This window comes from Molothrus aeneus, chromosome 5 (assembly GCF_037042795.1).
Source record: "Molothrus aeneus isolate 106 chromosome 5, BPBGC_Maene_1.0, whole genome shotgun sequence".
Taxonomy (NCBI): domain Eukaryota; kingdom Metazoa; phylum Chordata; class Aves; order Passeriformes; family Icteridae; genus Molothrus; species Molothrus aeneus.
This window is the reverse complement of record NC_089650.1, coordinates 54,482,307-54,506,968: the sequence shown is the minus strand read 5'-3', so window position 1 is coordinate 54,506,968 and position 24,662 is coordinate 54,482,307. Positions and strand designations below refer to the sequence as shown.

General features: G+C 37.9%; 1 protein-coding gene across 1 annotated transcript in view; it reads left to right on the top strand.

Moving 5' to 3' along the window:
• Positions 1 to 10,200: 10,200 nt before the first annotated feature.
• Positions 10,201 to 24,662, top strand: part of TBC1D22A (TBC1 domain family member 22A) — a 138,814-nt gene continuing 124,352 nt past the window's right edge. The window contains exons 1-4 of the mRNA XM_066550777.1: positions 10,201 to 10,350; positions 12,752 to 12,808; positions 14,482 to 14,822; positions 15,534 to 15,713. Coding sequence (XP_066406874.1) covers positions 10,289 to 10,350; positions 12,752 to 12,808; positions 14,482 to 14,822; positions 15,534 to 15,713 — 640 coding nt within the window. The 5' untranslated portion in view covers positions 10,201 to 10,288. The remainder of the gene's footprint in view (positions 10,351 to 12,751; positions 12,809 to 14,481; positions 14,823 to 15,533; positions 15,714 to 24,662) is intronic.

Here is a 24,662-nt window from a genome sequence, read left to right as displayed (position 1 = left end):
CACTGCACCCTCTCTGGGATTACAGCACTGTACCCTCTCCAGGACGGCAGCACTGCACCCTCTCCAGGACTGCAGCACTGCACCCTCTCCAGGTCTGCAGCACTGCATCCTTTCCAGGTCTGCAGCACTGCATCCTTTCCAGGTCTGCAGCACTGCATCCTCTCCAGGACTGCAGCACTGCACCCTCTCCAGGTCTGCAGCACTGCATCCTTTCCAGGTCTGCAGCACTGCACCCTCTCCAGGACTGCAGCACTGCACCCTCTCCAGGTCTGCAGCACTGCATCCTCTCCAGGACTGCAGCACTGCACCCTCTCCAGGTCTGCAGCACTGCATCCTTTCCAGGTCTGCAGCACTGCATCCTCTCCAGGACTGCAGCACTGCACCCTCTCCAGGTCTGCAGCACTGCATCCTTTCCAGGTCTGCAGCACTGCATCCTCTCCAGGACTGCAGCACTGTACCCTCTCTGGAATTACAGCACTGCACCCTCTCCAGGTCTGCAGCACTGCACCCTCTCTGGGATAACAGCACTGCACCCTCTCTGGGATAACAGCACTGCAACCTCTCAAGGTCTGCAGCACTGCACCCTCTCCAAGTTAAGCCTCTGGGGGCTGCCAGCCCTTGTGCCCCATCCAGGGAGGCACTGCCAGGGCTGTGTGGTCACACAGACCCAAAGATATGCTCATCTGGTCTCAGCAGCAGGAAAAAGGCTAAAAGCTTTTCCTCTCTTCCCCACTGAATTAATTCTTGGTATGTGAAGTACTTCCTTCACAAAGAAAGTAAACTATTTAAATGGCTGAAAGCTGAAGCCTGATGTGGGCACAAGATGCATTTTTTCTTATTATCTGAGGTTGGCAGACATGTATTTACAGATGAATCAACTCATTTTCCTGGGCAGAGAGACAAATCAAATCCCTAGAGCTTCATACCATGAGAAATGCTTTGGAATGTATTCCAAGTGGTCCTTTATAAAATAACATTGCAGTTTTGAGCCAGCAGCTACTCATCAAAGTATTGATCCTTTCCTGGCATAACAACATCTTGTTTAGATGATGACATAATGTTTCCAGTAGAGCCAAGGGCACCTCAGCTCTACAGACATGCTTGAGCACACTGAAAAGAGCAATGAGATGCAGTGATGCATCTCATTGCTCAGATTGCATCATCATCAGAGATGCAGTGATGAGTAACTCTTTGCCTTCAAGAGAGAAGAACTTGAATGCAAACAAGAATTTATTAACATATATGTTTGTTTCCCATTTTGACATGGGTGAAAACAAAAGCACAAGCTTCAACTTTATAAATACAACAGGAAATTTCCAAAGTTAAGTTAGATACTGAAAGGTTACAGAACAGCAAGGGTGTTAGGAAAAATGACCAAATTCAAAGCCTACTAAAAGCAGTTTTATCATTTCCAAAAACTAGATGAAAACTGACCAGTATTTCTCTGCCATAATAATTTTCTCATTAACTTTACTGGTTTTCAGCATACTGCCAACTATTAGCAATGAAATAAAGTGGACATTTTCTTCTATTGTGCAGTGTGAAAGAGGAAAATTGGGATACTATAAAAAATGCATATAGCTGCCGCTGGGGTGATTTATTCCTTTGCTGTTCCCATATATTCACACTTCAGCTGGGTAATTATTTAAGAACTATGAAGAAATTGCCTGTTACTGTTTCCAAAGGAAAAGGTTTCAAGACAGACTGCCCTCCCGTAAGCCATATTAGAGAAGATGCCAACTCTCTTGACTTCTCAGTGAGGAGAGACAGAGCAAATTTCCAGAGAGAAGTTTAGATTTTAGTTGGACTAAAACCTATGCAGTGCCATGTGGCCTCCTTTCTTCACTACACAAATATAGGAATGTTCATTTTGAGACTTTAGACACAGTAATTTCCATAAGTTTGTTCCATTAAATTTCCTTTTGTCAGAAAGAGGAAAAGTCCACTATTCTTGGTGATATTCTAACAAAATCACATTTTAATTTGATTTCTAAATAAGAGTAAGCATATGCATTCATATATATACATATGCCATATCTAAAACAATATAATAATGTCGAAAGTTTAATTCAGCCAAAGAGAGTTGAATAATACCAAGAAATTAAAAACAGAATAGCTTTGAGAGCAATTCATAGGTTCTGCAGCCCAAGGGATGGTTATGACCATCTCCTCTGATTTTCTGCACAAAGAACATAGCTTTTTCACACAGTAAAAACCTCAGTCAGGACCAAAGAATTATAGCTAAACCATAGCAAAGTTTTCAGCAATATATCTAAAACTAATAACACTTCCTCCAGAATTACTTCCCAACAACTAATTAATGTTATGGCTCTGCTACATTCTGAAGTAGTGATTGCCATTATCATTACTTGAAACTCTTAATTTTTGCCACGAGTGATTTTGAATTTTTAGAGCATTAATAAAAATGTTGGCTAGCATTGACTGAGAACTGGTACAAACAGAAGAGCATACAGATTTATATAAGTCATAGGTGGCATGGGTTCAGACAGATAGTCATTCTAATTACAGTGTTATTAATAGGGGAACAAAAATACAGTATGACATGAGCTTTTTTTTTAAGGTTTGTAAAAGAATAGACAAAGTTTTGTCTGGTAGAAATCTCTTTGTTCTTCCCTCAGCTGCATTAACTAGTACAGTGTAAGACACAATGTCCTTAAGCAAGTCTTTCCTCTCACAAAACAAAACCAAGAAGGAAAAAAGACAGAAGTTTTCAGACTTCATTAGTATTTCAATATTGTTTCTGTTCCATGGGCCGTGGCTGAGTTTCAGGGTTGAAAAGATCTTTGAAAAATTACATTTAACGTATTTATTTGCTCTGGTTACTTGAAAAATCTTATTTTAATGACCATGCATACTAGAATCACTACCACTATACTTCTAGATTTCAGTAGAAGAGATTAAACCTTTGAGCTCTTTCAATTTAAAATGGCTTTAACTTCTGAGAGCTTTCTGTGATTACCTTATCAATTTCTCTTCAAAACTTAGGACTCTCTGGTGGTTTTACATCAGTATTTTCAGTTCATTTCTTGCACTAGATTGCCAGTCCTGACACAACTGTCAAGACCATTCAAGCAAAATTGCAAATTTTAATTTCAAGGTTTAGAAGCTAAGCTGTTCTCTTTTATTATGTTACAACATGATGCTACATGCTGTGTTATACCAGAAAGTGATAAGAATAGAAAAATGCTTAAATCTTGCTCTTTAGTCTGAGTTTTCTTTTTTTCACTTAGCTGAAAACTGTCTACTATTCCTACCCACTTCTCAAAAGTAACAAGATCTAAAAAGAAAAAAATTGCAAGTTTTGATTTTTTTCCCCCCAGCAGTATTAAATATGGGAGAGTGTTTATCATCTTCAGCTAAAGACTACTTTGCAAATCCACCTCACTAACAGGACATACCTCTTGGATAAGGAGCAGCACACCTAAAAAAAAATGTATAAAATACTTTGTTACATTTATCATATATTTTCACCCAAAAATCTGTAGCTACTCCCATTTTCTTTGCACTATAATTTTGCTTATGTCTCTTCCACCAAGCTCTCAACCTCTCTGCTACTAAATCTTAAGCCTTGCCAACACTCTTACTAGTAAAATGGGCAGCTCAGCCAACAGCATTACCCCAGGAGCACTCAGTAACTCTTTTCTACTGAAAGTCATGCTGGAAAGACTCTAGCTGGGACTCAACTGCATTATCTTCAGTACACTTGTTGCTCATGTTAATATTTGCTCTCCAACAAAAACATACACAAACCACAAAACCAGCAATAAATATTCAATAACAGTAAGTTCATGAGACCTGATACAGACTTACCTCTTAAGTAGCAAAGTCCATTCCTCTTTCAGAAGAAAAAAAACATGGCTTCGATACAACTTACTTGAATTGAATAACAACTAAAATTATTACACTGAAGATACTTCTGGGAATGTTAGCTATGCTATATACTGTAAGGCCAGCTGTAATTTTTTTATTTTATCTGGGATTTTTCATTCACCTTACACTACCTGAACTTACTCTATCACTAATCCTTTTTTACAGAAATTTCATTAATAGGATTTTAATGCTGAAAATATGTGGAACGCTAAGAAAGACAGGAATAAGACTGTTTTCAGTTCAAGTATTCATTTTAACTGCTATGCAGAGAAACCCTGAAATGGGATTAAAAAGCAAACTGTGAAACTTAATTACCTTCTAATACACATTTGGATCAATGAGAAATTAATTGAGAGATAAATAGGGTCAAATAGCATGGTAAAGGCTTTGCTATCTTCAAGAAACACCAACAAAAGACACAAATGATATGAAAAATACACTAACAGGGGCTTTGAGACATGAAAAGAGATGTCAGTGGTAGACTTAAATACAGAGATCCAAGAAAAAACCATAAAAGCACTGGTGATGAAGCTGGATAGTCAAAGACAAGACAAGCGAAAAAAATCTCTATCCTGCGGCTGTCAGTCATAAATATTGTGAGATAACAAATGTGTGCTCTCAAGATAAATGGTAGATGTCAATTAACTCACAGTTTAATGCATTCTAACACCTGAAAATATCTGCTGTAGATAATCCATTGAAATTTCTGTGTATCATCATGTCTCCACTCTTAGATATGTGTGAGGAGTTCAAGATTTACTTCTAAAGAGCTTTTCTTGACCAAAATAAGGAAGGGACCAAGGACATGATTGATGCTACTGGCATGCCAAATGCAATGCCTCCATTTTAAATACATCTGGGAACAACGGACCAAATACAAAAAGAAAGACAGACTGTCCAGAGAACAAACTGAAATAACGAAAAAGTAAATAATGCTGATAAATACTTCTGTCTGTGTCTGGTGTTTTTCCTGAAATTTGAGATTAACTTGTCCATTAGAAGAAAAACAACCAAAACAGAGAGTGGTTGGTTGAAGCAAAGCACCTAAACTTGCTGTTGAATTCCTTCTTAAAGTTAGAAGACACTTTGTTTCAGGTACTTTCTCAAAAAAATTTCTATAATACAAACTATGAAAAGAAGATAAAAAGTGTGGCACATGGTAAGTAATATGAGTATGGCTGTTTAAAACAGAAACCCATGGGATCCGAGCCCGGCTCACTCTCATATTACATGCCCAAATTTAGTTTTGCACTCAGGTACATTACAGATGATTCTTAAGGAAAAAAAACCAAACCAATTTGTAGATTTGGAAAAGCTCCAGACACCCATCTCTTACATTGTTCTCGTACATGCCCAGTTTTTAGCCTAAAGCAATAGCTTTGCTCTTTGTTATGATTTGGCATTAAAAAAAACAACGAAAACCAAAAGAGGTTCTGTGTCTGTTCCAAGGAGCTGCCTTCTCCTACTGATCTTACAGAAATGGTACTGACTATCTCCTCATCAAATCACAGTACTAAGTAGGTCTCCTGGCATCTCTAAAGCTCTCCCAATATCTCGAGCAAGACCTTTTAACTTCAAGAAACATTAACTAATGCTCCAATCATTTTGCTTTTCACCTTGTTCTGATAGTATGTTGAACATTAAATTCAGAAACTGATGTGGACTAAATGCTTTAAAGAAAATAAGTTTCTCTCAACAATGAATGTAAGGCAATTATCGTGGCTCAGAGACAAATATACATTTATTACTCTGGGCTTGAAGTTCTGTCATGCTGTAATGTTGTGTTTAAACACCCCCTGTATGTAGATGAGGCAAAATTAGGTGGAATTTCAAAGAACTAGAAATACATTTGGAAGAGGATCTGTTGTTTTCCCAAACTTCTCTGTCTTCTACCCAGTACATCCACTTACAAAGCATCCTTCTTTCTTTGAGTCATCTAAGCCTTAACTGCATATTGTGTGAGACTTCAGGAAAGAGCATTTCCATCCACTGGGCTGCCTGTGAGCAGCAGTCCTTGGGCACAGTGTACAGTGCCAGGCTACACCCAGCAGGCCGTGTCAGTTGATGTGTGGACACAAACAAAACATAAAGCAAAAAGCTTCACCTAAAATGCATGACATGTCAACATGAGCATTGCCACTAATATTTTAGTGAATGACAACTTTTGAAAACTACCCACATCAATCACTCTTCTAGACTGAGAAACAAGACAAAGACATTTAGCCCAAACCAGCACATATTTATTTATTTATTTTTCTGTCTCACAATCTTCTTTCACTGATATTGAATAGAGTGTGAGTGTGCATGATTCCATACATGTGCATTACCAATGTAAATGTATTTTCGCAAGTTCGCTATTATTTTTAAAATCTTTTTCAATTCATGTGTAATAGGAAAGGCACTTGCAGAGCAAAAGTTACAAAATACTACAGTGATGGCTTGTCTTCAATGATGACTCCTCCTGGCCATTACTCTCTTGTGTTGATTTCTTCTCTCTTTTCCTCTCCAATTTTCTGGATAAAAATTGCACTGCCCTGACAGAGGTCTTGTGCCTGTGTGATTTGCTGGACCACGTCCAACCTCTTTGAATGTAGCTATTGCTTATCCCTCTTTTTTAACATCCCTATTTTCTTTCTTCCTTGTTTCTACATGATTGCTTATTCCTTTTATCTTACTTTGCCTCATATCTTTTTGGATCAAGTACTGGGATCAAGTACTGTACTTTTTGGATCAAGTACTGTACTCTCTGGGATTGTTTTCTACCCAAGAATAACTGCTGTCTTCCTCTCTCTGATTCTAGCTGAATTCTGATTTTGCTTGGTAACTTCACTCCACTTGCTCAGTTTTACTTTCAAGAACTGTCTCTTCCATGATATGCACAATAAAGTACATGGAGACAATGGCTTGGTAGAAAGGCATGCCCATGGACCTGACAAAAGAGTGACCAGCAACCATAAAAAGCCTTGTGTGCTTCAGGAGAACTTCCACTAGTTTGTTGGAACAGTAAAAAAGTACATAAAATAATGCTTCATCATGGAGGTGCCTAATTTGAATTCACTTTAATTTTTGTTCCTTATTGACTAAAGCAAACAGAAAAAAACACATGTAGAGAGAGACACATGGCCTTGTCAGCTTGTAGAGCGAGTTTAAGCCACACCTCGCAGTTGCAGCACTGTGTCACTGTTGCTGACACAGCATTGTAAGGATCAGCATGAAAAAGCTCTCCCCAGCTTATGCAACTTTATCTGCAAATCCTCCTGCTCTGAGTGCAGCTAAGTTAGCAGAGGAGTGCTGTTGTCAGCTTAGCTAACTATGTTTAGCACCAATCTATACTCTCACATCTGTAGTCAGAAAAACTTAATTTTCCCAAGACACCACTGCCCCTCCTCAGAGAAGTCTATCTGTGTAACCACACCAGCACAGCAGAAGCTTTCCAGAACACGAGCTAAAACCCAACCTGAATCTCCACCTGGATGCACAGCCCACCAGCTATCACACTAAATAAACCTCTCAGTGCCTATTTTGCTCAAAACACTGCTAGTGCAAGCTACAACACTCCTAATTTTGGTCAGCCAAGAGCATGGCTACACATGTACATTCTAGAATACACAGAAACTTCCTGAGCACCCTCAGTAACAGTAAGCAACTGTATGCAGTTACCTGATTCTGAAAAATGCTCAAGTTAAAAGGAACACAAATCTGGAAAAAAATTCAAAAGGGAAAAAAAGGGAGAAAAGGAAAAAGAAAGAAGTCTACAAAACACCCTGTAGCTCAATATGACCATATTGGCAACAGACCACTTCCTAACTATAAATTCTTACATACAACTTTTCATTAAACAAAACAAATACTACAGTAGATATTTTAATATTTTTTATTATTCTGAAACAACAGAAATTCCTATAGAAATGGTACTGAAATATTACTGTATTGAGTAATACATGAGGCAAAGCCTAGTTAATACAGCTGTGCAGATTTGAAATAGCTGATTTGGATGTTGGGATGCTCTTGAGGACTGTGCTGACCAGCTGCAGCAGAGTCCCAGCAGTGACTGCAGTGTTGCTGCACTCCTTGAATGTCAGCACCTGGACACTGGCAGTTCTCAAACACAAACAGACTGGCAGTGGAACCCGTGCACACCCTCCACTGTCACTGTCACATTTCTGTAAAGTTAAGCAGTGACACTGCTAAAACACATGCTCAGACCAAGTCCTCCTTCCATAGCTGTGAACTTACCTTCTTGTGATACTCAATTATTACCATTTGATAAGATCTCTTCACAAACACACTCTTTGTGGCCAGATCAGCTTGAGTGGTGGGCATGGAGAATTGCACCTAACTTACCTGGTGAGGTCTTGAAAGGTTCCTTCTTCCAAATCCCTTGCACCTCCAGAACCCTGGCAACACAGGTTTGTGCCAGGGATAAAACAACACTCAGGTTAAGGAGAAAATATAAAAATGAATGGGAAGGGAATACAAACAGTATCCTTGCCTTCTTGAAAGTCAACAGCAGCCAGCTCTGTGGGACTTCAGTTCACAGGTCTCAAACTGGCAGCAGCCCTTCACAGTAGCAGAGGAGGGCACTTGCAGTTCTTGATACAAATGTAGCCCCATTTGCAAGTCAGATTTATTCAGGGAACAATCCGTGCAACCGCCAATTTTTTCCAACACAAAATTCTGAACCACATTAAAAACCTAGGCACAAGGCAACAGATACTTAATATAATGAAATATTAATAATAGAGTTAACCTTGTGCTGACTTGATTATGTAACTCAGCAAAACCTCCACTGCTAAAATCAACCAGAAGTTCCACATGGCTGCACCAGACTGACACAAAAATTAAATGGTGTCACTTCAGGATTCAGGTCTACTGTCATAAGGACACAGATGGCTTGGGCTATCTAGGCTGAATCTATGCTTCTCTTTGATAAATATCAACAATTAACAAATAAAAATAACTGAAACACAGTTTTAGCATCCATCTTAATGGTAATGATGGAATGTATGTTTTATGGATTTATCACTTTTTTGATTGTCACAAGAGACACACCTCATTTTTGTATTCTAGTAGCAACAAGTATAATTTAAATTTATCTAGCTATGACCAAGCAAAGTTCCAGTCATGACTTTGCAGGTTTCATCTCACTTTAGGTAACAGACATAGATCATAATATTTTTCTTGTGTATTTCATTAATGCTGATGATACTCAAAGTCCAGAATGTGTAAGATGAATCCTACTTGAAGGACACAAATGGAGAAGGCGATACTTCTACAGCATATATGTCTATAAAAGGCATTGAAATTACAGCTTTCACCTGTGGACAGTGATGTAACAAGATCTGTGAAACATTTCATTTTTGTCAGTTTTTAGAAGGCAACTGCTTAAGTAAATCCCAAAGCAGAAGGAAAGCTTTTTTTTTTCAATTCTTAAGAAATAACTTACACATGAAATACATACTAAAGAACAAAGGTTACACTGCAGATCAGGTCTTATACTACATGCCAGTTTTTTGGCTTAATTGTGGCAGGATGTTCCCTGAACAGTTGTTGATATGTTAAATTATATGCTAAATTGCATTGAGATGCAGCAAAAAATCCTGTAACTCAGTACTGCTTTCTCAGGAGCCATAGTTGAAAGAATAACATAAACCCATAATTATTTGCTTGGCAGAAGCGATGTGTCCTTGTGAAGTGATATATTGCTGGGAAATCTACAGATAGATACATGTAAACCCCCTCAATCTTGTACCATGTCAAAGGCTTAAATGAAATAGGTACAACTATTGGAGAACTTTCAAACAGAAAGCTTGAAGTCCCCCTGCTCCCCTCGTCCTCACTAACTGTGTTAATAATTGGAAATAAATGTAAAAATATAAAACTAGAAAAAATGTGATGGATTTTGTTATAGACCGATGCCCACCGATCTTCAGTTAGTATCACCATCCATTCACAAGGCAAGTTTTGCACTTCTGAGGAGTACTCTGAGGAATTGCTCTGTACGGTTCAATCAAAGAGGACTAAAGTCTGAAAACGTCCCACTCGGAGAGCCGCGAAGCAATTCCTGATTTACAGGAAAGCTTTGGCCGGGGCACAGCCCGGCCGGGACACAGCCCTGACGGGACACCGGGCGGTGGACACCGTACCTGGGCCGCCCGCGCCCCCGCCCACCCCCAACATCCCCTCGCTGCGATTGGCCCGAGCGGGCCCACCCGGCAGCAATCTCACTTCTGGTTGGCTCAAACTTCCGGGCCTCTTCGGAGGGCCAATAAGGCGCGGGGTTGTTTTCCAGTCCCAAGATGGCGGCGCTCAGTGGTGCTTCTGTGGAAGGGAATGGCGGGGAGTGAAGCCTGAGGGAGAGGGCCGGGAGCGCGGAGGGGGATGAGGTGACGCCACTATGGCGAGCGACGGGGGCCGGAAGCAGTTCTGGAAGCGGAGCGGCGCGAAGGTGCCGGGCAGGTGAGAGGAGCCGCGGAAGGTCGGCGTGGCCGGCCCCTAGACGGTGCCGGGCTGGGGGGGCGTCCGTGCCCGTCCCGCTCCGCTGTGACCCTAACACCGCGTTCCTACCCCGCGAGACCTCGCGGGTACTTGAGTCTCCCCGCAGGGTCCGGGTCCGGTCGGTCGCTGCTCGGACGCGGGTCCCTTGTTAGCTCAGCGCTCGGAGCCCTCCGGCGCTGGGCGCCTCCAGTTGTCTGCTAGAGATGGCTGGTGGTCAGTGAGCGCTGGTTCTGGCTTGTGTCAAAAAGGTTGTTCAATAATTGTCCGAATGTGCGGTCCTAGCCTGACATCGCGGTTAAAGGAGTTAACGTGATCGTGGGAATGTGTTCGCCGGGAAATGTTGAGTGGGAGAATGTTTGTAGCTCTCAGCAGGGCCAAGTTAGGATGTTTTGAAACTTGATACAAGTTGTGAAATTTTTGAAATACTTTGTAGGAAGCTGTATTTTCTAGGCATACAGACATGTCTTAGTTTCTGCTACGTATTTCAAAACATTGTCAATTTCTCAGCTTTGTTCTGAAGTGTGAGCAGCAGAGCAGTCGTTGTATTAGTGCAAAGAGCTACAAGCACGTTCTCCCATTCAAGATTTTCCAGGGAATAGACCCCAAAGTCCTGTTAACTCTTTTGACTGTTACATCAGCATGGAAATACATGTTCAGATTATTATTTAACAATAACATTCTTTGGTCTTTTCCTTAAATTGTTCTCACAGTACAGTTTTCTATATTCTTTTTGTAAGAATGATGTGTACTTGTGGCTCTCAGAGGATAGTAACTCTGTATTTAATACCCTAGACATGAACTCAGCAATGTGGTCTTGCTCATCATTTACCTCCTTTCATTTTCACTTACCCATAAGCACTAACTGGGAGTGGTTTTGTTTCTTTAGTTATAAACTAACTTTTTCAGTCCACCTGTTGTCCTTCTTCTACTATGTTTTCTTTGTAACTTTGCTGAATCTCTTGAGGGTGAAACACTTCTGGCCTTCCTCCCTTGCACAGGATCTATAAATACTTGCAGTTAATTTGCAGGCAACTGCAGGCTTGTGGAAAAACAAGGACACTGTGGAGAATGTGCTTTTGATTTTAACTCATTTTTTTCATGGCATGGAGAGGACTGTTGTTTTCTGTTTGAGTGCATTTGCATGGCAGGTATTCACAGAGAGGTGTAAAGAAAAGGCACGTTCTGTGTGTATGGAAATGGGCAGTGGCACCTGACCCTCATGGGAGTGTAGAGCAGGGATGTGCCTGTGGAGAGGATGGCATGTGGTTCTGTGGAAAGGCTGGTGGGGAATTGATTTCCATTGAATCACATAAAAATCGTTGCAAGTTTTGATAAATCACCATTTTCAGTCACCCCTAGGGCTAGTTTCACTAGTGTTAATACTGCAGCTGTTGTGAAAATCTAAGCCTCTCTTAAAATCTGTTTTGACTGCAGTCTTTTTGGCTTGGTTCTATCTCAGGTTTACTAAGGTTGGACTTACTTATCCTTATGGTCTGGAGATGGTTTTTGGTGTGTTAGAAGAGCATTTTTGTTCTATGTGATTTTTTTTTTTTACAGGTTTGGGTAGTTGTTAATGTTGCATATGATTTATTATCATATAATCATAATGAAATATGATTTATTTCTCTTACAATTAGAGAGTTCTGTTGTAGTAATTTCTAATATGAAGCCACATGTAAGTCTTGATGTGCCTTCTGTGGCATTTTTTTAATTTACAAAATAGTTTCATACCCAGTAACTTGGAGATAATGAACTTTTATTTGTAGATAGTTTTGGTTTTCACACAAAAACATGCTATTTTGTAATGTTAGAGGCTAGTGAGTAAGTCTGTCTTAGGAAGCATGTTTCAAAGCATTCTTTTAGTACTCCTGTGGCTTTTATTCTAAGCTGTCACCTTCTGCATTTTTCTGTAGCTTTGTCATCCTTGTACTTTAGTAATGGTTAAGAACTGTCTGGTTGGATTTTGGGTGACAAGGGTATGTAGAAGATTAAATCTCTATAGATATTTCTTTGAGAATTTTTAATTTTTTGCAAGAGATGGAGAAATGATAAATCTGAGAAGAGAATTTTGTAGATTCTTACTGCAGAGTCTAACTTATTTCTTCTTTTAATTTCTGGTTAGAAAAATAAAATAGCCTAAAATAGCCTTAGCTTAGGTTTCACAGAGTTCCTGTTTAGCAAATCTATGATTTTGATTAAATTGCTTCTTAATATGCACATCAATTGCAGCTTCCTTATTGTTAATTTTTGAAACAGACAACTGATGGAACATTTTAAGTTCTCTTTATTACTGACTATTTAATACACAGAAACTCTCCAAATATTTATTATTTTTGTGGTAACTCTCTTTGTTTTCCTTTAGTATCCAACATGTGTACGGAGCTCAGCATCCACCTTTTGACCCATTATTGCATGGAACGTGAGTTAACCTAATATTTAAATATTCCAAGTATTTTCTGTCTCCTCTGTCTTCTCTCTTTTTTTTTTCCTGTTGGCTGTAAAGTTTATTGTTAGTCTTCCTTTTTCAATTTTTGTCATAATCTTGACTTCCCTGTTTTGACTTCTCCTTTGTGACTTCCTGATGGTTACCATATTTGCAGGAAGAAGTCAGCTCTTTCAGATCTTAACTAAAATAGATTGCCAACTGTTATTATTTATTTTTAATGCCTTATACATGGGAAATTGTGGTAAAGTAAAAAAAGTGTCACAAAGACATGTATTTGGTTGGAAGGACGTCATGCTTCTAAATTTTTTCAAGGGCTGGTTTCAGATAGTACAAGTAAACATTCTAGTTAATTTTCATATGATGCAGAGTTGAGGCAGTTGAAATGTGTGATCCTAAGGGTGAAATTAAAAGAAATGAGATTAATTGGCTCAAAATACAGAGGTATAGAGACCCAGTAATAAAAACTAGTTCTGTCTCTAGTGACAGAACTAGAGAAAGACCTTGCTGTTTTGGACAGTGATGACAAGTCAGGTGAAAGTGTAAGTGTTGTAGCACCTGTTAGGGAAGATACTCCCTGTAGGGAGTATAAAAGAAACATTATAACTGATGCTGTGTGAGAACTGGGTAAGAACTTTTTCTGATTTGCAGTTCTGCCTGCCTTGTCTTAACAGAAAAAAAGAAAAACTAACCCAAGTGGAGAGAGAGGGAGGTCAGAAACAAACTCAAGAATGATCTTGATGTGATTCTGTGCCAGATGACCCTGCTTGAGCAGGGAGTTTGGGCCAGATGACCCTCTATGATCCCTTCCCATCTTACCCATTCTGTGAAAGCACAATTAAATTAATGGCTGTAACTTCTTTATTTCTTGGGAACAGACTAAGAAACCCTCTCAACTTTATACCTTATTCAGCTCACTTCTGAAGGGAGATGTGCTTGCTCTGCATTACTGTAAGTGAGAGCAAGTTCCAGGCTAGGGAGGGATACTCGGTTCCTCATATCTCATACTGCCTGTTGACAGAGGGGCAAAAGGTTGGGAGCTGATCAGGGTCCACTTAGACCAGTAACTGGAAGAAATATCTTTCTTCTGAGAAGAGCAAAGTTCTGAAGGAAATCCATGCTGGCATGCCTGGATGGGGAGGAATGATAGATTTAATGAGTTTTAAGGTGAGACTTGGTTTGTTTATGACAGTGATTGTATTGCATGATTGCTTATGATGACTTAGGAGTAGACCATGGCTTGATTTCAGCTCCTGTGCTGTTAAGCAGCAATTGCATTGAAAGGGCTGAAATCTACAGCAATGGATGAAGCAAGAGCAGTGCAGTGTGCCCTATTTTATAAGCTATTCTAGTAGTAATCCTTTCATGTGATTTTGGGGGTGGTCCTTTTTTTTTGTTTCTTTAAGAAAAGAGAAGGAAAGATTTGTTTTGCTTCTATTCAAAGTAACAAAGTGTCAGTTTTTACAGCCCTTTTTTTAGATTTCTTCAGCTGTATGTTATGGTGGGTGGATGTAGTGGCAACATGAGTGGAGAGAGATAAACATTTACTACCTATGTAGTATCAACTATGAACTTTCAGGGTTTGGTCCTACCTAGAGTATTTTGCTTCTTACTAGTTTTCTAAATAGTGTTTATTTGTTTTTGAACAGCTTGATAAAACCAGGTTCAAAGCCACCTACAACTCCAGTGAAATTGAAGAAAGTCAGCACCTTCCAAGAATTTGAAAGTAACACAAGTGATGCTTGGGATCTTGGAGATGATGATGATGAACTCTTAGCAATAGCTGCTGAAAACTTAAATACAGAAGTGGTCATGGAAACAGCTCACAAAGTAATTCAGAATCACAGCAAGCTACAAGAACAGCATAAATTTCAGGAAGAACATCTACAGGAAGGAAAACAAGAGGAATTTGCACAGCTGACTTCAGTTGCATGTGGTGATAATAGGCTTGTTAAATCAGTCAGTGAAGGTCATACGTCGAGTTCATTAGGTATGTTGAAAAGTGAAAAAGATCTTGAGAGTTAAAGGATGAGAGCTACCATATTTGCCCCTGTAAGACAGTAAACCCTTCCCAACCCCAATATTAAAATAATATTGCAGGAAAATACTGTTTATCACTAGTGATTTGAGAGGAAGACTGCATGCCTTATGAAATTGTAATGCATGTGTATGGCGGTAGAATAAACTTTTTTTTGTTTTCACTATTTGTTTTTCACTATTGTGAAAAACTATAAATAAATTGTAATTAAAATATAAATATAATTAAAATATATTGAAAAGCAGGAGAAAATCATGCAGGTGGACTGGGAGATTCCCCCTCATGTGATCTTTTCCATGGTTTTATATAAGCTTTCAAATGCGACAATTTTAAGATTTCTTGGTGGTTGTTTTTTTAATTTGTTTTCTTTTTTTTTTTTTTTAAGAATGTAAGGGAGAGAACAGCTTTTAGTAACACAGATTGTAGAAATCCATGAGCCTTGCTATTAATATGATCTCTGATGTATTTTAATTGTGGAATACTGCTTCAAAGAGAAATGCTCCTTCTGCTAAATCCAAGTAATTTGAAGTCCAAACTTCTGCTGTACTTCAGTTTGCATTTTTCAAAAAGAAGAATTCTGTTTTAAATTTGCAAATTAAATTCAAGTGATTAGTAGCCTTCTCACTAGCCAAGGCTAACTGCTATACTTCTTTTTCTCTTCAGATAATGCTAGTGAAAATTCTTCCATGCAGAGATCACAGTCACTTCCACAAACTTCCATACCTCCCTTGGCAAGTGGAATGGCAGACTACAGCACCTCAGTTACTCCTGCATTAACTGAGAGAGAAGCATCTCGACTGGACAAATTTAAGCAGCTACTTGCTGGCCCAAATACAGATCTTGGTGAGTGTTTCTCATAGAACCTATGAATTACATCTAAACTGTTCTTAAACTATAGAATTTTCCTGTTTGATGTGCTGTCCTGCCATATGGTTTGGTTAAGATTGATCCTTTCAACATTGAAAATTGATCTTACAAAAGAAAGAATAAAATTGAAAGTTTGTAGTACTCCTGCTTTTAATAAGTGATTTGCATACATCCTACTAATATATGTAGGGTGTTTGATGGGTTCTGGTTCTTTCTCACATTATTTCTTCCTACCAGACTAATCTCTGTAGAAAGAAACCCCACAGTATAATTAGCTGTGTTTATTGTTAATGCCTGATAATGGAACAGCTTGGTATATAAGTGTGATTTTCATGCTTGGAAATAAATAGGAGTGAAAAACGATGAGGCGTGTAAGTATTACTGCTTGTCTACTCTGTGAGCCTTCATGTTCACAGGCTGATACAGTGGTTCTGTGTCTCATCTGTGAATGCTGACAACAAGTCAATGGGAAAACAAATGTATTGTCAGATAACTTGACTGTTCCCTTTGTTTACTGGATTTTAGCTGCTGAATAGTCAATACAAGTGCCAAGAGGGTATCACAGAATCAAATGGCTTTGTATCCCAAGTGAAAATCTGAAGCAGGATTAGTACACTCCATTTGGAGAACTTGGTGATTAGGAGTTGAGGGCAAAATAATGAATAAAGAAAATGTCTTTGAGGTAGACCATTCTGGAAGATATCTCCAGGAAACTTACAGAAAGAAGTAGAAATTGCATGTTTGTAGTTCTTGAATTGATCCTCTCCTGCCTGGTCATTGTTATGAGGCTTCTTCAATATAATACAGTCCAAGTTGTAGCTTTTATTTTTTTTTTTTCCATGCTGTGTCTTATTATCAGATTGATGCTGGGAAAGTACAATTATGGAAACTATAATAACTGCATGAGACTGAGCATTTCAGTGAGTTATAGGACATTCTTATGAAATGCAACTGTGAATAAAGGGAGGTGTTAAAACATATTTTACATAAACTTGAAAATGGTAAACAAATACCACTTTTTAGCCCTTTGATCTAACAGATGTTGTGACCTTTGTGATTGTGACTGACATGGAAGCTCATAGCTTAAGAATGTTGTGATAGTAGAAATCTTTGTTATATAAGGTTGCAAAATCAGAGGAAAGACAGAATTCAGTTTAAACCTATCCATTTCACTTGTGCTGTCTATTTAGTTTAGAATACTTTACCAGTAAATCAGATTTGTGGATTAAAGTGAAATAATTTTGGAAGAAAGTTTCCAGTCCTATTAGGAGTGCAGTCACCCTGTCTATGGTGAACTTAGTCAATATAAAACAAACTATATTTTTTTTTGCTATTGAACTTTATGAATCTCACACTGAAATATGCATAGGAAAGTGAACTATGAGTATGCTTCCTTGATATTAAAATGTGAAAAATATCTAGTAAGCTCTCAATATTATTTCTTGTACATACCACTAAATAATGCCTTTTCTACATCTGTTTATAGGAAGCTTTTTCTTTCTCTTGCTGTACAAACTGATAAGTACAGTTTGAAGTTGTGTGAATAGAATTTTATACCCAGTTTTGACTTTTTTGATGCAAATATTTTGACTTTTGTATCTGGAATATGTCGAATAGCACATATATCTATCTACAGGTAATACATTATAGTTTTAGGGAAAGAAATGAACTCGTTATTCATGGCATGCAAGCTCTTGATGATCATGAAGCTCTTAGGAGTAGATCATATATGATGGTAGTGCTTGGACTGAATTCCTGGTATCTGTTAGGGAATGTCTGTGTACACATATATGCAAACATGTATATGCTTATTGCTGTATGCACAGTTCATCAGAATCTGGTGGGTGCATGTCTATATGCGTTTTTAATGTGTGCATTTTTGGAAGATGTTTGGTTTAGCTCTGTGCTACAGTGACGATCATATTTAAAAAGTATTCTTGCTTTATAATGACAGCAGTAGCCTGAGAAAGTGGACTTTTTAATTTGTTGTTGGGGTGGTTTTTGTGTTGGGTTTTTTTTTTTTTCTGTTTTCTTCAGAACAATACTGGAAATGTTCTAAGGTAGAAACTAGGCAATAGGTTCCAAGCTAAAATTTGTGGTGAGTAATATAGGGATAGGTGGCTTTTCTGGTGCAGATGGCTTATTCTGTGTGTGTGGGGGGGCGGTGATGTGGTATGTGTGAGTATGTTTTGTGTTAGACCCACAAATAGTTGGGCTTGGTTTGTCACAGTGAATTAAATTAGTAGGACATGGAGACATTTTTGTAAATATTTCCCTTCATTTCTGAAAGTATTAGGCTTGGTTTTGCTTGGAACTAGAAGTACACTGAAGTAAAGTATTTCTATTGTGTTTGTTTTCTTGGTATAATTTCACACTTTGTTGAAATAGATTATGTAACAAGTCCTTTCAAAGCAAAATAGAAGTAAGTTAATTTGTGGAACTGTAGCCATGTCATGCACATATTCTCTTATCATAACAAGAGAAATCAACATTGACTATGAATACAAAGTAATGCAAATGACCTTGAAATCCTTTGACTCACACTTGAATAATCATCCTATAAAGATGGTGTAAAATGCAAAAAGAAGAATTACGTATATAAATTTGGAAGTGAAGATTATTTTAATCATTGGAAACCACGAATAGATTTTGGAGTTGGGTTTGGTTCACAGGCTGGCTACTTTGAACTTGTGGAAATAGGTAGTTACTGCAAGAAATGTGGGCTGGTAGAAGGAGCCTATTGTAAGAAGCAGTTTGGTTGGATGGGGACTTTGGGAGTGACCCCTGTCAATTAGATTGTAGTGAGTGCAGGGGTGCAGGGTCAGGAAGCAGAGTGGGGCTGCTGCTAGGATAGCTGAGCTCAGGAGACAGCTGTGAGGTAGCTGTAGGGTCTGTTTGTCTGCATAGCTTCCCACTCCTGGTAGTGCATGCCAGCTTATTCAGCAGGAATAATTCACAGTGGTTTTGTGCAATCAGCCTGTGTTTATGCTTCACTTGCAGTCAGTTTGCTGCAGACTTACTGAATTTCAGGTCTTGTCTTTCTTTGTAATGGACCTTGCATTACTAAGTGAAGATGGGCTTGCAGAATTTTTACTAACAAGTTGCTTGCTTTAAGAGGGGGGAACAGAACTTTGACAAAGCAGTGTGGGGGGCAGTATTTCTGAGAAGAAATTTTTCTTTCGTTCACAGACCACATTGTATATATTAGAGGAACAGTACTGCTGTGTCTATCAGATTTCCGATTAAAGTTTAATTCTTTTTGTTCAACTTGTGTTTTTTAGTAATCTTGTAAAATGTTTTAGGGAGATGTTAACTGTGCAAACACAATGTAAGCAATGTTGATAAAATCTGACAAAGCAACAAACAAGTTATTGCATACTTGCAACTTCAGCACAGCTGATGTATGATGGGTTACTAATATAAATTTAAAAATTAGCTGATAAAAGCATTGAGGAAGTGCTTTAATCTTCAAATCAACTATTTTTCTGTTTTTTACACATATATGGCTAATGAGTATGTAATTGGATGTGAGAAATGTGTTTATTTAAGTAAAATAAGAACCAGTGGTAAACCTGGTGTGCTCTGTTCTCTTCATTTAATAAAGCTTCAAAACACTGTATTGCTACCATTATGCAACATAACACATGTATTATTTCAGAGTCAAACCAACTAATTTCTAAAGTTGTAAAATTGTTTTGCATGTTAGGGTCACCATTTTTCCTACTTAGTCATGACAAATCCCAAGCTGAATAAAATATGTTGAAGTTTTAGCATACTATCTTGATAAAAATAATAGAAGGCCCTGTAAAAGCACCCATGAGAATTGTGAAGTATTCCCATCTTAAATTTACTCCAGCTGCTGTACACATTCAAGAGCACTTTTCATTTTACTTTTAAAAGAAATCATCTATTTTTCTTTCTCCTTATGACCAGATCTCAAAAAGGAAACCTTTTTGGGGAGTACTGGAAGTGGCTGAGTTGGGTGCTGTCTCTCTTAGCTAATCTTTTGCTATGGAAGTAGTGGATAATGTTGTGAAGCCTTACTGAACTTGTAAAGAATAGCTGAACTTTTGATTTATCTGATGGTGGCAAAAACTAATTACATCATTTTACAGGATTTAAAATGCTGTAATCTCAGATTATTTTATAACAATAGCTGGTTGTCTCTGTGTGCTATAATAAAAGAAGTCAAGAATGGTTCTCTAGAGATTAAATTCAGAAAGAAAACATGTAGATATCTCTTTTCCCCATCACAGCAGTCTTCTGTATTGTTGCAGCAACTTGAAATAGGATTTTCCTATTCATGGTCACATCCATTGTAGATTTATATTAAACCTGATCTAACATAGTAATTACCTTTTCTTTCACTTATGGCTCATAAATCTAGTATTCTGTAACCAGTCTGTTATGTCCTATAAAATTGCTTGCCAAACTGGTGCTATTGAAAAGTTTCAATACCTTTACAAAATGCATTAATTGAAATGAACTTGATTAATTTTGTCCCCAGCTTCATTAATTTATCTGCACTAAGCTACACAGTGATTTATCTCTGTGCTCCTAGTACATCCATGTAATTTAGAATTTTAATGCCCCCTACAGCTGTGCATTACTTGTAGTTGACCATGTGAGTGCCTATTCTTCTTTTAGTTTGTTGATATATAGTATAAAGTTAATATGTGTCCTACTGCTGCTTCGTGTGATGTGCCATTAGTCATATCTGTCTTTTCAAATTATTATCACCAAAAGGTGTCCTCTCTGATTCTTGTTCTGTTTTAGTTAGCTTTTTATCTACAAAACATGCTTTCCTATTTAGCTAATGAAAAAAGATTATTAACCAGACAGTATTGTACCAGTAGACTATGTAACACCTTTTTTATTAATTCAGTCTTCTGAAAGAAATGAATGTCAAATATCCATTATTTATTCCCTTTTTAGTTACTTGTTGCAGAATTAGTATTTTGTCTTCCTATTTTCTGTGGGTTGGTCTCATAACTTGTATTTTCATTTAATAGTAAGCATTTATTCTGATTACTGCTCTGGTGGTATATTTCAATGTAAAGGTATTAATTTATGATTTTTCATTTTAACTAGATGATAATAGATTCTTGAGACAATTTTGAGAAGATTTTGCATAGTTTGTTTCTTCAAGATACATTTCTCTTCCTTTGTTAAGATTGACATAGTAGGTCCAGACCTGTGCTGATTCTGGCGATTGCTCCAGTTTGGGTGCAGGACCTTACACTTGCCCTTGGAGAACTTCATGGGGTTTGCCTTGGCCCACCTCTCAAGCCTGTCCAAGTCTCCCTGGATGGGATGCACTCCTTCCAACAAATCCACTCTGTCACAGCTTGGTGTCATCTGCCAGCTTGCTGAGTGTGCACTCGGTCCCTCTGTCAGTGTCTTGAGGAAGACACTAAATGGTATTGGCCCCACTGTGGACTTCATGGGATACCACTTGTTACTGGCTTCCACTTGGAGCTGACTGCAACTCTTTGGATAAGGAACTGACCAAATGTCTGCATCGTACAGCCCATCACTCAAACAAATCTCTCCAGTTTTAGTGGCAAGGATGTTGTGGGGGACTGTATCAAAGTCTTGCAAAGAACTGTGGTTTAATTTTAGATTAATGTTGTTTTTTAACAAGGATTTGTTAATTTTGACTTGAGTGAAGACTCCTTACTCTTATGTGTTCCAAACACCACCTATCATTGATTTAAGTTTTTATTGAGGGGAAAAAAAAGAGTAAGGCTGAACCAGCTGCAGCTCCTGTTAACAAACAAGATAATCCTTCCCTTTTCTCAGTTCTGAAAAACAAGCCTGTGACCTAAAGCTTTACCTTTTTTTTTTTTTGTCCAGATTTTTGGTATTCAAGTATGACTCTAATAAATGGGTAAGAGGCATTGTGAAGTACACAGATGAGCCTAGTTCTGAGGTTCTGGACTTCTTGTCTATAAATAGAAATCCATGGGATTTTTGTTACTATCAGAATAGCTTAGAGACTAAGCTGTTTCTTTTTGTGTGGATGTCCACAGGGAACATTTCAGGTTAAAACCATTGATCTGCTCAAAAAGTGTGCTCTTAACAGAGTCCTTAAAACTCCCATGTTGTACTCATGGCTCCATTAATGAAGAGTGGAGTTCTGTACTATGTCTTTTTCCAAGTGGATTTGGAATTACAGTGGGACTCCTAAGTTCAGCTGATGTGAAGGGGTTACTGTTATAAAAAAAAAAACCAAACCACTAAATTATCATTCAAATTTCTGTGTACATAGAAAAATTGTTGTGGTAGTTACAATAACTGATCATCAAAAAAGAAAAGAGTTAGCATTCTACTCCAGATTACAAGATGGATTAATTAAAAGGGTTTTTTTTTGGTGTCCATTAAAGTTTTAGCAGAATTTTTAGGAGATCATTGCACTGGTTTTTGATCAGATGTTCAAAAACAGTCTGTGAGTCTTAGGCATGTGGTGAACAATACAGTGAAGAGGGGTATTTTAGTCTGGATGAACTGGGAGAAAGCGAAGTACTACATGATGAAATGTTCTTTTAGTTTTTGTGTTTGTATGGCTGTTTGGTTTGTTTTTGGTGTTCCATCTCTCTTCCTTACCTGAGAGCATCATGAAAGCTGAACTTATACTTTGTGAAACCTGTATTATCCAGTAAAATACATGGGTGAGAAGTTCAGTGTTCTCTCTTGAAGTCACAGACTGAGGGAGCAGCTTTGCCTCTTCCCATGATGTTTTGCAGACCTTGTGGCATGGGAGGGACTTACCAGGAATGTCACCAACAAGACTACTGAGAACTCTGAACATGCTCTGTGTCCTTAAGCTTTTGAACATCATGATTAGCAATGTACCTGTTGTTATGAGTGGCACAGACAGCTTGTAAATCAGTTTACGAAGGCTCAAGGAAGTATAATTAATCCTTTAGGTTTTCTTGCCAGCATCTCTTTCACTATTAATAATGTTGGAACCTAAGTCATTGTTACTTCATTAGCAGCATGCCCAGAACTGGAAGAAGTACATAAAACTTGTCTGGGATGGTAAACACAGTGGAACACGTTTCACTGTGTATGTCTGTGCTGTGCTGTCTCCCTGTTGCAGATTATTGGTTGGTTTTGCCCTCACGTGTGTTTTAGCCACAATGGACTCTGGATGTGATGTATGTTTGCAGTTAACTGAAAAAAACTTACATGGATTAGAGATTAAGGGCTAGCCTTATAGAGGAATTTGATATAATAGAACCTATAGTAAAGCTAAACTAAATAATACAGTGCAACCACTGAAGTAAAGACTCATAATTAAATCATTTAGAGCTGCTTTTTTCTTTAACATTCAGAACAGGGTATAAAAGGCTTTCCCTTAGTTGTACATGAAAAGTTAGAAACTTTTTCAATGGCATTAATGTAAAAATAAAAACAGTTGATATTGCACAGAAATTGGATGTTTTGGGAGAACTATGAAAAACAACATCTGCTGCTGCAACAGTTGTTCTCCATTACTTATTGTTTCCATCGCTGGCTTCACATGTTGCAGGTCTTGGCAATTTCAATAATTTTTTTGCCTTACTTTTCCTAATCACTTGCTTTCTTGTACCTTGTAACACCAACCTCATCTGCTTCTGCTTCTGATTTTTTTATGTGGAGTAGCAGACAAGATGTACTTTCCTACTCTTTTCTAGCAAAGGCTCTGAAAACGATCTTACCCTGTATTTACAAAGGTGAATTGGACTTTATTTCCTGTTTCTGCAGCATTCAGAATAACTCTTTGTTCCATTGAGAAGATTAGGAGCAGTGTTTGATTAAAAAAAAAATTAATGAAGTGCCTAACAGAGCTATTATTCATTTTGAAAACCAGTTGCTGTAGTTGCCATAGTAATAACAAGCCCTGTATTAAAGTTATTTTCTATAGGTACTGCCTGTATTATAACGTGCTGTTGGGGGAGCTACAGTTCTGTGCATCTCTGCTTTTGAAAGAATTTTCCAGCTTTTTATAGTTAAAATATCCAAGGAATTTATGTTGTAGGAACATAAAACATGTAAATCTAGTTTATCATATCTATCATGGAGTTGCTCATGCAGGCCATGACTTCATGTAGCCATGTATAGTAATCTCAATGAAATAACAGCTGTATCAAAAATGAATAATACATACAGAGAAATTTTGAACTCCTTTAATATTTCTTATATATTTGTAATGGGTAGAATGATTAGCTTGTAGTTCCAAGAAAAATACTTGTCAACTTGGTTGTTTGGCCTCATGTTTTAGGTGTAGTGGGTAATAACTCCAGTAATTGCTTGTACAGTTAAAAGCTGGCAAACTAATGGCATGTTTTCTTTGTAAAATTCCCCATGAAATATTTATGGAATATGAGAAGTCTTGAAATCTAAATGCAGTAAAAGGATAGTCCTAAGATTTCTGTTAGAACAATTGCTTTAAACTTTTTCTTCCTCAGAGAGAGGAAACATATCTGTAAATGTATTGTAGTAAGCCAGGTCAAACAATTTTTTTCCTAAATTAAATTAATCATATTAATTTGAAGGATTTTCATACCACATTATACCTTCATAATAAAATATCCTAAAGCACTGTTTCTGTGAAAAGTAACTGCTGTCTCCTAAGCAGAAGTGATAGTTGGCTAGTAGGAACAAATTGAGATACTTTTTGTCTAAAATCTATGGGGATTTATAAATTCTTTCATACCCATTGGTCACAGAATTATGTCAAGTAATGAGGCAGCTGAAAAACAGACTAACAATTGGGGCTTAAACTGTTTCTTCAGAAAGAATCCTTTTAGTTTGAGAAAGAGTTCACAGGCAGGGTTTTACAGGTACTGTTTTTGGATCCGGCTTATTTCAGCTGGTTCTTTGCTCACTCTTTTAACAAATGATTGCGTCTATAATTAGAATGTTTACAAGTGCTCATTT